The sequence below is a fragment of the Cephus cinctus genome, unplaced genomic scaffold (genome assembly GCF_000341935.2).
Source record: "Cephus cinctus unplaced genomic scaffold, Ccin1 Ccin1_scaffold2234, whole genome shotgun sequence".
Lineage (NCBI taxonomy): Eukaryota > Metazoa > Arthropoda > Insecta > Hymenoptera > Cephidae > Cephus > Cephus cinctus.
In genome coordinates this window covers 132,698-149,111 of record NW_014334192.1, presented here as the reverse complement: position 1 = coordinate 149,111, position 16,414 = coordinate 132,698, and the positions used below count along the sequence as shown (strand labels likewise).

Genomic DNA, 16,414 nt, shown 5'->3' with positions numbered 1-16,414 from the left:
ACAAATCACAGTAAAGTACATATACTGTAGTCAACTCTTCGATCCAATAAATAAAATTAATCCCAAAATTACATATCTTTTACTTCAAATACTCCACGTCCCCGCCGATCGTAAATAGAATCCGCGCGGAATGTCGCCATTTTTCAGAAACTAATCTATGAGCAATGAGAGTCGCCAGACTAGAAACATAAAAACCTAGTAGAACCAGCAGACAATCGGTTGGTATGGCAGTCGAATGTCCAGGTTATAAATAGCGCGTAACGAGGGAAGTCTGCATACCGACTGAGGACGCGCATAAAAGCTTGCATGAAAACCCGCGCCGCCACGACAATTACGCTCGACGTTATTGGTTGGACAGTGAATTTGAATAGCGCATACACCATATTACATACAAGTATCACGTAGTATGTTGACCTGAGGTTAACCTGGTCTAATAATCTAGGAAATTTATAGAATAAACTACCCCACTTATGGTACAAAATGGGCTAGAATGATGCGTTACGTAGTCAAACATAACACCCATGTAGAATGTACGTACCTGGAGCTTTTGTTATTGTGCGCCAGTGGCGCCTCTGTGGTTACAAACTATAGATGCTAATCACAAGTTTTCATCGCTCGACACAATTCCCTACACGGCTCGTGCTTTCGTGCAAGATGCAAGGCGGAGACAAATTCGTACTGTCATCTTCTAACACATCGAAGTTAATTTACACCTGCCTCTCCCGCTTCTAGGTAGTACTTATTAATCACGTGCAACGTGTGAAGCAATTTGTGCGTAGGTTAGGTAGATGAGACTCCGGTTGTAGGGAGGTATCGAATCTACTTATGTATTTTCCATTATGTACATTCTTAATGAGCGACGTGCTGGTATTAGCGACATAGATCGGTGCATGGTGCAGTATATCTATATATGCATACATATAACGTGTATAATTTATGGTACTTAAAGTGGATTTTCAACAGACATGTAAAATTGAATTTGCCAATTTTTACGATCTTAAGAGGTACAAGCAGATAATTTGAAAATCATGTGTAACGAAAGCGGCTAATCATTTTTTTAAATATGAAACGTATATATTGTACAAAATTTGGCGATCCATGTGCGCAATTGGAAAAGACGTTTACAACGTGCATGTAAAATTGGACGGTCTTTCTAAAGGACGAAATGCTAGGTGTTTTTTTTTCGTCTCGGGTGCAGTCTGAATGGTAGGGAAGAAACCGGGTTTCTGGATATGGGAAAGCAAACGCGATGCAGGCTGACTGTAAATATCGCGAGAATCACCCACGCGATTTACTCGCGACAAATGGTAAAAGCCCGAACCCCACGATCCCAGAACCTGTTACGTTCCAGATATTAATCTAACGCGCCTGACACCTGGCGGACGTGCAAAGAAGTAGAGGAGACTGAGCAAGGATAAAGAGGGGCCTCCCGTATGACGCGGACTGACAAAAGTTAGCGGTAGAAATTAATCGTGAACCGGGTCACGAAGCTGCCTACTTATTGTAGCTCGTTGTAAGTTGGCACACAGGGAACGAATGGGTGTGTGAAATAATAAGAATCAAACATATTTTTCGGATTGACTCGACGAGTTATCCGTGGTAGGTATCTACGTGCGTTTTTTTACACTAACAAAGGCGATGGAAAAATTGAAAAAGAAAAATTGACACTGGCTAAATTAACGTTCGAGTCGATTAGACAATACGCGTACTGAATTTCGTGAGAATAATCGACGTTTCTTGAAGTTCTATAAGAAAAACCGGTTTTCGTTGGCATAACCAAAAACAGAATGAATAGACAAGGTAAAAGAAATTACCACGATGAAAACGTGGGTAGTTGATTTGCGCGATGGGAATTTGAATTTGTACCATTTTATTGGCAGGGAACAAAAAAAATCTTTAACGATCCAATGAACCGATTAATTTCACGCCGATGACATTTATGTCTCGTATAACTGTCGCGCATGTAAATATCCTCATAAGGAATACAGTCGAGATTAAAAAAAAAAATATAATTCAACTACTTGTCAATAGCGGACATGAAAATGGCATTGAACGTCTGATTAAGGGAGTAAGTGAATTTTCGTAATTCAAGACCATCAATGATTGAGCGATCGGACGAGTAATTATGCGGCAATTTCACGGCGGATATGATGCACATACTGGGAATGCAGAATACAGCTGCTCCGGGGCATACGACGTTCACTGTCTCTTTATTGCGATTATATACTTAATGCGTATTAACTCTTTTGGATTCGACATGAATTACTTGCGCAATTAAAATTTTCATATATACCTTACGACAGTTTACATTTTTTTACACGGGCAACAATTTACGTAGTAAGTAGGACAAGTCCTAAAAATCCCTGTAGAAATCCATTCCCATCGCAAGTATAAAAATCAATAGATTCGACCGGCTGTCTGATGCAGTATCTGTCAGAAAATAATTACGGGGATATTTTTTAACTAAATGGATAATACGTAATTAATTTAGCAAAGAAAAAAAAAGATTTCATTTACCTGGGATAACAGACTGAATTGATACTCAGAGCTATGTTCATGCTGTTCCGATGACGAACTCAGCACGCAAACGAAGACAGGAGCAAAAATTGACAGAGATCGTTTGCGAGAGGGAGAGAGATAGAATTTTGAAAAAAATTAATACTATGCAATGAAAATTTGATTCTACATTACACAGCCGCGCACTTATCTCTGGCACTTCACTGACTGACTATCGAAGGAATGACGTTGCTACCAAGTCGATTCTTATGGCAAGTCCGCTATGTTACCCCCAACACTTGCACAACGGAAGTATAGTACTTCTTAGTATAACTTTTTTTTATACCACTATTTTTTATGTCTTAGAACAATCACGATCATCCGCGTAATTTGTCACTTCTCATAATACGAAAGTATTTAGCGGTTACCCATTTCGCGATGAATCTTGAATTTCACTGAACATATTATCCGAAATTAAAGAAACACTGTTAAATTAACCGTACGTGTATACCGTTATGATTTAATTCACGGAGAATTTCCCAAGGATTTAAGACACGGTTGTGTGACCGGTTAATAATGTGCAATTTTCGAAAAAAAAAAAGGTACAAAGGATAACGTCCACATGAAAAGAGTAAACGCACGTTTGCCAGCGGTCGAGTTAACGGAACAATACACTGTAAGGGAGAGCATTATAAATAATAAAAGATAAAAGGAATTTCTACCGTAATGACAATTACATATTTTTTCTCCTTGATTTTCTCTTTTTTGATTCTATTAATATTTTATAGATCGTTCGTATTAACGACGCAATGAACGTATCGCGTTTAACGACACTTTAAAAGTTCGAGGCCGACCAGCGACCGTTGGCGTAATCGCTAAACGAGTTACTGGACGCACCAATGGTATTTCTTAAGGAAAAAGAGTAGATAGTGAATAACGAGCGTGTTAAGATATATAAGAATAACTTGAAAAATTGATATAGAAATACCTTAAGGTATAATGGCGATTTGAAGCAATTTGCGATGAAAACATACGATATCAGCGACAAGAAAGTATCAGGACGTTACAAACTGCTTGCGATTCTAAATACATACGTTGAAGTTACAAGCAGACAGAAAAACGTGTTATGATAGAAGCAGCCGTTAACAAATTTAAAACTATCATTTAACCGTTAAACGTTCGTTTACTTTGGCAAGGGGTCAAATGGGTGTCTGGCAGCGTGTAACTCTATTCAGGTAGGAGAAGAAAAGGGTCGATAAATTCGAGGGTAACTTCCAAAAAAAAGAGGCATCTAAGGAATCCATCGCACTGTCCCTTTTTCCCACTCACTTCCATTTCTCACACCTTTGTCTCACTTTCTCTGCTTTTTCCTCTCTCTCTCTCTCTCTCTCTCTCTCTCTCCCTCTCTGAGCAAAAGCTTCTACAGAACTTCTACGGTTACCTACGTATCTTATGCCACAATTCACTACGATTTCTAGAGTAAAGGGAATAATTTAGCAGAGTTATCACTCCGTAAAGCAAACAGGAAGAAGATCGGCACGCTCCAGCAGCCGGGTGTCCTCTGTTCATGTTTATATTACCTCATCGAGGAACCCCACCCGTTTCACTTATGCATATTAAGGGTTAATAACGAGCAGCGTGCATCTCGACGTAATACGGAAGCGCAGATGTCAGGATACGAAGGATAATTTGTTTGGAGAGGGAAGAAATGTCACGTCACGTAGACATGTCACACACTGCGAATGATCCTACCGCTACTATCTACTATCCGTCCCGGACTTTTTTGGCAAATCGTTATTATTGTTACTCACGTTTACGTAGGTCGCCAGCTTTGCGGAATCCAGGATAACCGCGCGGGTCTGTTCACGGAATTTACGCGGTAACCGGTCCTACGCGGCAGCTACACTCGACAATTTAGCGGCCAGGGTGTGCCCCGAATTTACTTCCGAGCAACAGCATCAGTCAAACGTGAAACGCGGCCGCCATCTTGCTACCAGCGCCGACTGGATACCACCTAGCGACTGGATTAGGAAACCACTTTAACACGCGGGTCCTACAAACTTTAATTTATGTTCCCAATAATTTTTTTTTAATAAATTTTGTTTATACATTTATACCAACTACATGTAATTAGAGACGTAAGCAATTTAATTAATTGTATTTATGAATAATAAAGGGAACATTTATTATGACCTAGTGATGCACGTTTTTTTCACATAGACCAATCTTACTGGTACTATAATTATAAACATCGATTAATTAAACTTTATTTCCCTGCGGCCGAATGTGCGGTTAGACCCGTCTGTTAGTGGGTTATGTTTTTATACTGAACCACTGCGCTTAGTGGTCTAACCTACCATGGAAGGGAATGCTAATTGCATATTAAATTCTTTCCTCCACCCTACTCTTTTTTATTACATAACTTACGACGATGAAAGGGTGCGGTTCGTTAAATTAACCTCATTTTGGTAATAAACTAGGCTCACTGTACGTTGTTTCTAATGGGAAGTACTGAAAATTCATGCATTTGTATAGGTATTTTGTATTATTGATACTGAAAGAATGATAATGCGAGGCACAAAGTAAAGAATTTTAAAATGGGATCACGGATTATGTTAATATATATAAATGTACATGCATATTCCTGAGATACAGATTCGGCACGTGCGATTCAATTTCCAACTATGTAAACTGTCTCGGGCTCCAATACTGCACGCGACAATCCTGGCTCGCGAAACGATCAATGTTTTCAGGAAGGACAGTACCGAGCTCTAGGTAGTGGGTAACTGCGTGACACGAAACGACAGATCTACTTCTCTAAATTTAGTTAATAAGGTGATTTTCGTTAATTTACATATGTCAGATGACAGATATCGAAAGATTAGTGAATCGGGATTTCGAATCTACGGATCATAACGTTGCAAACTGCTACTTTGACGTGTAATTCAAAAATATTTCTTTACAGAGCACATGCAGAGCGGTCGACCACGTGGACCGCATGTTCCGAAAAACAGAAGTGCCGAGCTGACTGAAGCGTAGAAATCAGAGGAGCGCAGGTGCATGGAAAAACGTGAAACGGTCCAGGAACTTTAAAGAAGAATTGAGAAGCTAAAGTGAATATAATGCACCAGGGTGTGGGACAAAAATTGCAAACGTGGTTGTGACGGTGATTAATCGGTAACTAATTTAGAGAATTATTTATCAAGAGCAACAAAGCATTACGTACACTTATAGATAATATTACGTTACTCTTCAATTTAAGACTGTCGTGTTTTTGCGAACTAGATAAGGATGCACTGAAGTTATAGATAGTGCATGTCTATTTGTGATAGTACCTCGTAAGAGTTGAAAAGCCCGCGACAATTTGAACAGAGGAGTGCAGGTGTATGTCGACCGAATATTTAAATCTTTGTAACGTATCGTCGTACACAAAATTCACGAATACAGTGTTAGCGAAGCGAGAAACGTGATTTTACGCGAATAGGGAAGAATTTTATATTTTAAGTATACTTGTTATCGCGTTCGGTTTTTTAAATAGCAAATTCCGTACCCTTGTGTTAATTTAGCGATAAGATATGGCTCAGGGTGAACCGGAGGCAAAGAAATTTAAAAAATGTATTATATCGGAGCATCTACATACGGACGAGTTCAAAAAAAAATTCTTTAAAGCTTGGCACAATTCGGAACCAGTGAAAACTGATGAACTTGAGGTGATAGCTAAGCCGTTTAGGATTGGAAAGATATCGAATTTTATAGCCTGTGAGAAGTTCATGGACGCCATGAAGAATGAATTGTTAGAAGTCAAAAGTCGAAGGAACGTTGTTGATCTTTATCAGTACGAACAAACCTGCGACCTTGTTAACGCCATGCATAAGATGCATATTCGACTTCTCTACGAGGCCTTTCAATGCGACCTGGCCGCATGGATGGAGGAGAACCTTAAGATCAAATTGAATAAGAAGATATCCATGTCTAGTTCTTGCTATTCTGATACAGACTTCCTGCTGTGCCACGACGACAACATGGATGATCGTCGAATAGCCTTCATCCTCTACCTTTCGAAGAATTGGACTCCTCAGGATGGAGGTGCGCTAGATCTCTTCACCACGGACGAGAATGGTCTGCCTTCCAAGGTAGTGCGTTCGTTAGTGCCTGAATACAATTCCTTGGTGTTCTTCGAGGTTGTTGATAACTCATATCACCAAGTTGCTGAAGTGACGTCGGTGGACAAATCAAGATGGACAATTAACGGCTGGTTTCACGGTCCCATAACAACCCATAGAAGACCCAGACCGGAGCCCGTGATAACGTTCGCGCATCCCGAGGACTCGGATCTGGATCTCTCTGAATGGGTAGCAGACCCTTATATGTCTCTGAAGATCAGCCGAGAAATCCAGGAAACAGTTGAGAGGGATTCCCACGTTTTTATTCCGAATTACTTCAAGCCCGAGAAGTACCAAGAAATCGCAAAGGAGCTTCTCTCCGATCAGATCAAATGGAAGAGGGTAGGTCCGGCGGACGTGCGAAATTACGAGCTAGCCGAAGAAGAGTCATTGCCCGACAAGTTGAAAGAATTGTTGAGCTTCTTCAAGAACAGAGCAATCTTTCAGCTGCTAACAAATTACACGGAGGTTGAATTTTTAAATCCCAAGGATGGCCTAGAGCCACGTATGACCATAGAGCTTCAGAGAATGTCTTCCGGATGTTACACGTTGCTCTGCGACGAGCAAACAATCAACGACAATTGCTTAGATCCTGACACGACTGACAGAAACAACAGATTCTCGGATGGTCCAAACGACGCGGACCAATCAGCATCCGCAGAATCCAGGCCTTATAAACAGTCCAATTCGTTTGACAATGGCGAGGCAGGTCCCTCAGCAGTATCCGACGTGACAATCATACCAGGATTAGGCTGCAACACTCCTCCCAGCAGTAAGGAAGACGAGGACGAGGACCACGAGGAAGTGTTCAGGAGAATCCTGAAGTCAAAGTCAACGAAATCTCCAAAACACAAGAAGAAGCCCTCCTCGTACCAGCAGCAGCCACAACAAGCGTCTTGCTCGAAATCGTCGAATTCGTCGCCTCAAAAATCCTCAAAGGCTCCGGCAAGAACTTTTGACTCCGAGGATTCGGACGTGTCTGACATTGGCGACTATCTCTCAGATCCACGAGACTATTCCTGTGAGAATTCTGATCGTGAAGACCTGGCGGAACAGGAAGCAGATACTAGCTCTCGAGAACCTGGAACATTGGACGTTTTAATGCAATTCCATCTGGCGCACATGGGTAAAGTCGAAGACACAATAGACTACGTAGATCCAGGCCACGTGGAAGGTTCCTTGATCAACATACCGGCAAGGGACAACCATTTGTGCCTAGTTTACAAGAGCGCGACCAACGTTCGGATTCATAAGTATGTTAATCATTATTGCAAAGGCTACTTCTACAACCTGGTGTGTACCTATTACGAGTAACTTTCATAAATGTTGGATAAAATATCCGCCATTCGAAGGCCAAGGGACGTTACGGTGATAACTGTTATATAAGATTTGAATATCTTTCATTTGACAATTTATAATCAAACATTGTACAGCGAATTGTCAGTTTCATTTGGTCGATCGACCGAACTCTCACGAGATTCGTTTTGATCCACCATTGGAGTATAGTATATGGATTGTTTATTCAAAAATTCGACTGCAGACGTCGTATCGAATGGAATATTGTAATCGTATTAATAAAGTTATCAGTATTTATGATCAGCATATTGAAAAAAGAAAGAAAAAGGTCTTCCTTACTTTACTAACTATCTCCATAGTTTACCACGCTTATTGTAAACTCCTCTCAGCGTTATATTCGTGGGTAAAGGTAACTTCACAATGCGGCAGACATTCCCAACTGTTTATTCGGCCTGACATCTATGTTATATACATGGATTGACAGAGTTATATTGGTTACACTAGAAAAAGTGACTGTTAGTATCTTCGTTTTCATGCAACTACTGTGCTCACTGGATGCGGTGCATTTTCAAGGGAAGAGAAAACAATTCTATGTGACAGAGTAGATCGATTAGACTTTGAGTGTATTGAACGACAGTCAATATATCTACTGTTAGGTATTAAATGGTCGATTGTAGAAAAAAGAGAAATTGAACATTTTTGAGATAAAAAAATAAAATTAAAATATACTTTACATTGGTAATGTACAATATCGCTTGTCAACAGAGTAAAGTCTTACCAGAGGTGAAAAGTATAATCGAAAATGTGTCAGATAGATGTAAATGGATTCGAGAGATATAATTATTGAAGATGGTAGGAAGTAAGTCCGAGCGAAACATTCAAAGTTTAAAATGAATTTTGTGAATTGGGATTCTCAATGGAAATACAGCTGCAAGCTTCGAATTTCAAGTGATCAATCCCAGTAACCATTTCAGCAGCGTTGTTAACCGTTCAGAAACGAAGCTTTCAGCTGATCTGCCATTAGTAAGAGATGAGATAAATAAATGAAAAAAATAATAAGGGGGCTTACGCTCGGTAGACGTAGGGATTATAGTCGATATCCGGTTCCTGAATTTTTATCCTTGGCTGTGTCAAGCGATGAGTCTGCTCCTTCCTTTGCTCCAGATCATCTTCAGGTTCATCCTTGGCAGATACCTGTGACGAGTTAGTCCATTAAAACACATGCCTACTTCATTTCACTAATGCAAAGTCATTCCGGAAGTGACTGTCTCTAAATTCATAAATATACTCAATTAATCCTTCTAACCTGAGAAGTCGATGCGCCAGCCATTCTCTTTTTCATCTCGTTCAGCCGCAACTCCTGCTGAAAGCTCACATCGCTTTCCTGAGATTCCTCGCGCTTAGTATCCTCTATAGACTCACTTGAATATTCAACCTGAACCCAGGGACAAGCCGCTGGCGATGATTGAAAAGTTCCTTTGCTTCCAGGTCGAGATAGTCGTGGCGAGAGGCGCCTCAACAGTGATATGATTTTTGACCTGAGATAAATAATGATTGATAAATCAATATTTTTCTTTCTACGAAAATACTATACAGTCTACTTCAACTTTTTATACGGTTCGCAAGGTCAGAATTTTCAAGTAGAGAAAAATGGTCCATACTTGGTGCTCGGTGCCTGAAGGTTTCCTGGCGTCGACGGGTTGCTCCTTGAAAGTTGTTCAGCACTACGTGTCGCATCACGCCATTCTAATTTGCTGGAACCGTTGTTCACGGTTCTACCGACACGCCAGTCCAAGCTGCTACTTTGTCGAGCTTGCAGGCCTAAAATGCAGATTAGAATTGAGTACGCTGTCTTTAATATTTTATTTTTTCTTTAAATTAATTAATTCAACGAACCTTGCTGGTTTACAATTTGTCCCAATCTCCAGTCCAGGGAGTTGCTACTTCTATTGACGCTATATATGTTATCACAGGATTTGGTTGCAAGGCATGACGTGTGTTGACGACGTCTTAGCAGTCTTGATACTGGTCCCAAGTTTCTAAGGCAAAAACAGAAAGATGCTGACACATCAAGATGTAAGTCAAGATGCAAGGATGCAGAATTTACGTGATGAGAGTAACAAGAGGAGTCCCCTTGAAATTATAGCGAAATATATCACAAGTTAATATAACGTATTACTGCGTTAACCTTAATCGATAAGGATCGATCCTCAAAAAGTTTTACTTACTTTTTATATTTTCGCGTCTGCTCTATCGGCGGCTTGTTCTCACAAACTGTCGCTTTGACTTCCGGTTCCGGGCAGTACGTACCAATCCGAACGTGGCTGTAAGCAGCTCGAAGCTGAACGCCATCGAGAGGTCGAAAATTATCACGCTCGATCGAGGACACACGTACGACCTCGATTTTTGGACGTAGCTCCATTTCCTTTTTTATATTTCCCTTATCAAATTATAAAAATCACACAGACTTTAATCATTCGCAGTGAGCGACTCGACGCGAGCTTAAGTATTTTCTTTCTTTGCTTTAATCACTATTATTATCGATAAGTTTAAATACGATATGTAATATCGATATCACGATTATATTTATACGAAATCACACGACACCGTTACACTTTGTATTTTCTTTTTAATAATTTTTTTATACCCAACGTAATTATACCGTTTTTAAATTACGCGCCATTTACGGTACTACGCTCGAATCTTATTTTAATATAATTATTTAATAGCCATATATATATTTGGTGTTTAGTATCACATCAGGTTTTTTAATGCTATTCGACATTTTTGGCACGTTTGAATTATTCCGCGTTTTCACGTACGCGACAATCGCGTGTCGCAGCGATTTCGTGCTGGACTTACGGTGACCGTTGAGTTACGTTTTAAATTTTGTCTACCGAACACGCGAGACACATTTTCGCTGTCTGTTTTAATCATTATCTTGATTCTCCTATCGTAGTGTCATAATACGTTCACAAGTTTTACGATTACCGATTACCTTCGTCTTACGATAATACGTATCGATGATATAATCACGAGAGACTAGGATTCAATGAATTTTCGAACAATGCACTTCATTGATATACAAATACAATACACTTCCTTATTAATGATCGTGGATGCGATCTGGATGTGTCTCGTTGAAAAATGTATTTCGTCCTCCGGCGACACTCTTAGACGATATTTCGAGAAATATTATAAATACGCATATAAAACCGTGTATATAACAACGTCAGAAGGACTTTCCGCCATTCTTACTAGAGATTTGAAAATACACGAGGATCCCCGTCTTCGCGACGAACGTTAAAAAAGCGAAATCAAAATTTGTGTACGTCGATATCAAAGATGAGAATATAAAAGAACGATCTGATTGCATTAAGAACTACGTGAATCATAACCCCAAAATTTCGTCTTATCTACACCTCATTCGTCATTGTCAATCTTTGACTAATCTCTCGTCAACACGTATATTACTAATATTAATTTTAAAACGACATACGAAAAGTTCCATTAGGCTATCTCCGTAAAAATATAGTATTAAGTATCGTCACTGAATCACTCCGTACCTTTTCTTTATATTTTCACTCGTCCCGACACTTGGTTAATCATTAGAAAATATTCATCATGAATTATCACCATTACCGGATGCTCTGCCGCACACGTAACAGACACTGGGTGTACTCGTTTTGTTCGCAGCCATGTTTTATCTGTTCTGTAAAAGTAAACGAGGTTTCACGCTCATATGAATTCGTTTATTATAAAGTGACGCTTTCACGCGATACTGACGTTTCAGACCATCGAATAAGCGAAATGGACGATGCGTGCGACAATGAGTCTCGCGGAATGGCTGTGTACGACGATAGGAGAAGTAAAAGTTGTAATTTTCATTGTCCTTGAAAAATTTATCACTTTATAACGTTACTAACAGCCGCGAGCACTTAACCAAATGAAAACTGTTAACAGGTATAAAGGGAATAAAAGCCGATGCGCTCGCAACGTATTCACGAGGCTCGAGTTCGCTCCTCTTCTGTACACATCGGTGCCTTTTTAGAGCAGCTAAAGAAAAATAAATAATTAAGCCTGGCTGGCTCTCTGTATACGGCGTTACGGGCTGGTGAGCATCGTGAGTTATCCTAAGACGTAGTGTCCGAGGTGATATACATTTACTTATAAAGATATATGCAAATTGGATTTTCAATTAGTGTAATATTATTCACCTCGGTACCATATCGGTTTTCCGTACTGACGTTTCAACAATGATTCTACAGCAACTGTCAACAGTAAATGATATCATATTTCCAACTTCATTCAAGTCTTGTATCAGGATGACAATGGTTATAATCATTCCAGCAGCTTGGAATTCCTAATAGCAGACATCCCGTATTCATCGTTGTGTATATATATATATGAATAAGAACAGTCTAACGTCCATTTTGTTCGTTTATGATGAACGATGTTATATTTACTATCATCCTGTTATATGTATATCTAGTGAAAAATTGTAATATCTTCAATAGCGATTCGTAACGGTCTAACGAGCACGTGCTTCTCGAGCGAGACAAATCTACTGGCGAAACTGGCCTGGAATTGAATATAAGAAATAGACTATCCTATAGGAAAAAATATATGGATAATATAACCTGTACGGGTTTTTGATAATCGTAGAAGCAGATCCAGTGACTCTTGTTGAGTAAATGAATTACAATGAATGGGATACATGATGGGAGAATGAAGTGTTGAATAAATGTAATAATTATTGTCTACTAGCGATAGCGATATTTTAAAGAAAAGAATAAGTGCAAATAACGTCTACACGAAGAATTCCGTTCAGAGTTACGTTACGCAATTTCAGCTCGGCCAATTAAACGCACTCGCGTACGCAGTAGGCGGACAGTCAGCGTAAAAGCGGTCTTAAAGCATGTATATATATATGTATTAAAAGACGTAATAAAGCATCAGTCTAAGGTCGTGTGATACGTACTATTTGAAAATTGCAATGGCACACTCCACGTTATCCCGTAGCGACATGGCAAAATTAATACCAGATATGAAGAATGTCCTCCGGATGCAACGTATCTTTAGGGTTATGATGACAGTGTCTCTATAGACTAGTCAGTGTACATACGTACAGTTTGTACACTGTTGTTCCTGGTTTGGACTGGTGGACGTGGTAAATTCTTCGTTCTGTCAAGCTCGTCCCGGTCGTTGACAACGCGTGGCCTATCGGACCCGCGCAAACACGTCGACTGGCCTCCCCGTGAAAAGCCCATTGAGTAAATCCACTTCCGGGATTTTCCTCCGCCCACAGGAATTTCTCGGTTGCTTTTCTATATTCGATACACACGTTCCCCCGCCATCTCGTAGTTTTTTCTGTTATATTTTTTTTCTTTCGTTTTCCCACGTAGTCAGTAGCTCCTCTCCTTCTTCCCTGAGTCTTCGTCGCTCGTCTCTATTTATAAGATTTCTTGTGGCGCGGCCGCGCACTCATTTCACGAGGAGGCTGCACCAGCGATAGTGCGCGGCCTCGAAGAGGTGGACAGATTGAATTTGTGAATTTGTATTCTTTGGTTTTTGACGGAGAACACTTTCTTATTCAGGGAGTATTCGGATTGTCGGAGTTGCCGTTGGAGACGTTGAATGGAACGAGGGGCGACCACCCCTTATCGCCTATGGTCACCCTCATTACCCCAACAGGATTTTCGATCGTGACCTCTCGCGGGATGTTGTCTACTGTGTGTGATGCACTACGGATCCCCTGGCTATGATACCCTTTACCCCACTTTATTTCGTCATCACCGAACCTTTATCCCCTCAGGAATACCCGGACGCGTTATGGACTTGCGCCCTGAGTGTCAATTGGTGTTGCCGCTATATGCTTTTTCTGTGTTACCGTTTGAATTGGTTGGAAAAAAAATGGATTTATCGATTTCACTCGAGGGTGGTTGATGGTAAATTTATATTATTGGTGGATAATGTCTTTCGAGTGTTACCGATTAAGGGGACATTTTTGTTGAATGTTGGGTGGGGTTCAAGTTGTGTCTTGCAGAGTTCACTGTGTGTCTCGTTGGGTAAGGAGAGGAGTGGGAATATAGCCATGGCGCTGTACTAAGCAAGGATAGGATCTGTAACTTGTTGTACCATGTGTTAAGTTTCTAGCCTATTGCAAGGATTTTAATTTAATAAATTTGTACCATGGCCAATGTGAAAATTCTGGATAACATTATATCCAGCGTCGATAGTGACACGAAAAAGGCGGAACACTTTCTGAGGTTTGTTGATCGTGAAAATTTCGAAAGATGAATTTTTTATATTGCATAGCATAAATTATTGTTGTCACTTAACTCACTTTTTTGCTTTTATTTTACTTAGCGTGCAGAATAAAGTAGCCACAAATTTTAAGGAGAATACAAAGCTTTTATATGACTTTACCAAGGAACAGTTTAAGAGGAAGACTGATGCATTGCCTGAGCTGGTAACTGAAGATTTTGACGAGGAGCAAATCTGGCAGCAATTGGAATTGCAAAATGAAGGAGAATGGCCATACTTTTTGACTAATGTCTCTCGAGTATTGGCTGGCAATAGTCAGCTCACACTGCCTATTAGTCTTACGAAACCTGATCCCTTGCTTGACGATGAATCTACAAGGAATAATATAGAGTCTGAGGATGAAAATAAGATATCGGAAACAAATGTCATAGCAGAAGATACAAAGAAAACTAGAAAAGTAAAATCTCTAAAGAATACTAGGAAACGAAATCAGAAAAATTCGATTGTCGATGATAAGTTTTTCAAATTACAAGAATTAGATGAATATCTTACTAAGGAGGATAAAAGAGAAAAAAAATCGAATGATAAAGATAATGACGAATCTGATGGCGAATCATTGGATCTTTTTAATGATCTTTCTGAGAAAGAAGATGAGAATGATACTGAAAATGCCAGACTAATCAAGTATGCAGCATTTTTCGATAGTCCTGAAAGCGAGGATGATGATATGGCAAATAATTCCAGAGAATCTGTAGATATTAATTTTGAAGGAGATAGTAAAAATGAAGACGATGACTTAGATTCTGAAATGAACAGTGACATTGAAGACCAAAGTGAACCCATTGAGATAGAAACAAATAGTAATTCGAAAAAACGCGTTAAATTCAATCTGACAAATGACTCCGACGACACAGATAGTATAGAAAATAAGCAAGAAAATCCAAATGAAAAAGATCCAGAAATAAAATCTTCGCTAGAAGCTCGACAAGAACGACTTCAAAAACGTATTCAGGAACTTGAAGAGGAAGTGCTTTCCGAAAAGCCTTGGCAACTAAGAGGTGAAGTAGATGCTACAAAGAGGCCTCAAAATTCATTACTAGAAGAATATGTAGAATTCGATATTACAAGTAGACCTGCACCTATTATTACTGAGCAAACTACTTTAAACCTCGAGGACATAATAAGGCAAAGGATAAAAGATAAGGCCTGGGACGATGTGGAGAAAAAATTTAAGCCAGTGGAAACACCTAAGGAGTACAAGAAGAAATTAGTAATGGATCAAGAAAAGAGTCAACAAAGTTTGGCACAAATTTATGAAAACGAGTACCTGAAGCAAAAAGAGTCCTTAAATCCGGACGCTACGGAGAAAGAAGTTGAGGAACCAAAAGAACACATTGAAATACGCGAGTCAATGAATGCCTTATTTGCAAAATTGGATGCTCTATCCAATTTCCATTACACTCCCAAGATGGTAAATATAAATAACAAATTTCCCATCTTTGTCTTTCACTCTCAACTATTAACAAAATAAATAATTAAACACGCATCATTTTGCGTTACAGGCAAAACCGGATATCAAGATCATAAGCAATCTTCCTGCAGTCAGTGTCGAGGAAGTAGCGCCAATTGCTACCAGCGATGCAGCGTTACTTGCACCAGAAGAAGTTCAAGGTAAATTACGTCAATTAAATGTCCAGTCATGATTAATATTACTGCAAGAGGATGAAATAAAAAAATATGCTCTCTCTTACAGCCAAGCCACGCGGTGATTTGATTGGTAAAGCGGAAAGAACTAATACGGACATGAAGCGAGAACGTCGCCAGAAGAAGCTGCGACAGCGAGAGCGACAAAAGGCTAAAGAGAAACGTGAGAAAATGGGCGACACTCTGAAGCCAAGCCGTGGCAAGAAATTCAGCAAAGAAAAAGCAGCGGAGGCCATTGCTAAATTGAGTAAAGAACGTAACGTATTGAAGGTGGACGAGACGAGTCACAAAGTCACAAAATCGTCGACTGCATTCTTCAATCAGTTACAAGATCAAGTGAAGAGTCAAATAAAATCAAAGACGGGCGCAGCATCGAAGAGAAAAGACAAAAGTGTCGTGTCGGCCGTTAAATTGAAATTGTGAACATTCGTTCCAGTTTTTCGCTCCTTTTTTATAATGTAAAATTAAAATCATATTAAATAACAATT

The 16,414-nt window shown here is 39.7% G+C and overlaps 3 protein-coding genes and 1 long non-coding RNA gene across 7 annotated transcripts in view; 3 read left to right on the top strand and 1 right to left on the bottom strand.

Annotated features, from left to right (window-relative positions):
- The window catches only part of LOC107274080, a 31,212-nt gene extending 17,760 nt beyond the window's left edge, over positions 1-13,452 (bottom strand). The window contains exons 1-6 of one of the 4 annotated variants that reach the window (XM_015752831.2): positions 13,085-13,452; positions 10,184-10,395; positions 9,852-9,994; positions 9,617-9,776; positions 9,262-9,493; positions 9,025-9,149 (exon numbers count right to left, since the gene is read on the bottom strand). In XM_015752831.2, the coding sequence (XP_015608317.1) occupies positions 9,025-9,149; positions 9,262-9,493; positions 9,617-9,776; positions 9,852-9,994; positions 10,184-10,395; positions 13,085-13,225 (1,013 nt within the window). In that variant the 5' untranslated portion in view covers positions 13,226-13,452. Of the gene's footprint in view, positions 1-9,024; positions 9,150-9,261; positions 9,494-9,616; positions 9,777-9,851; positions 9,995-10,183; positions 11,668-12,936 lie in introns of all 4 variants that reach the window. The other 3 variants (XM_015752832.2, XM_015752833.2, XM_015752834.2) reach the window with 3 other exon arrangements.
- Positions 4,309-8,357, top strand: LOC107274083 (prolyl 3-hydroxylase OGFOD1). Its single transcript, XM_015752841.2, has 2 exons — positions 4,309-5,331; positions 5,462-8,357. The coding sequence occupies exon 2, from the start codon at positions 6,072-6,074 to the stop codon at positions 7,971-7,973; it is 1,902 nt and encodes a 633-aa protein (XP_015608327.1). The 5' UTR covers positions 4,309-5,331; positions 5,462-6,071; the 3' UTR covers positions 7,974-8,357.
- On the top strand, positions 11,710-12,935 carry LOC107274085. Its single transcript, XR_001539398.2, has 2 exons — positions 11,710-11,832; positions 11,919-12,935. It is a non-coding gene; the product is annotated as an uncharacterized LOC107274085 (long non-coding RNA).
- A 566-nt stretch (positions 13,453-14,018) lies between the features above and the next one.
- LOC107274082 (U3 small nucleolar ribonucleoprotein protein MPP10) lies at positions 14,019-16,412 on the top strand. Its single transcript, XM_015752840.2, has 4 exons — positions 14,019-14,224; positions 14,325-15,693; positions 15,785-15,893; positions 15,976-16,412. Exons 1-4 carry the CDS (start codon positions 14,148-14,150, stop codon positions 16,347-16,349), a joined length of 1,929 nt encoding a protein of 642 aa, XP_015608326.1. The 5' UTR covers positions 14,019-14,147; the 3' UTR covers positions 16,350-16,412.
- Positions 16,413-16,414: the final 2 nt, after the last annotated feature.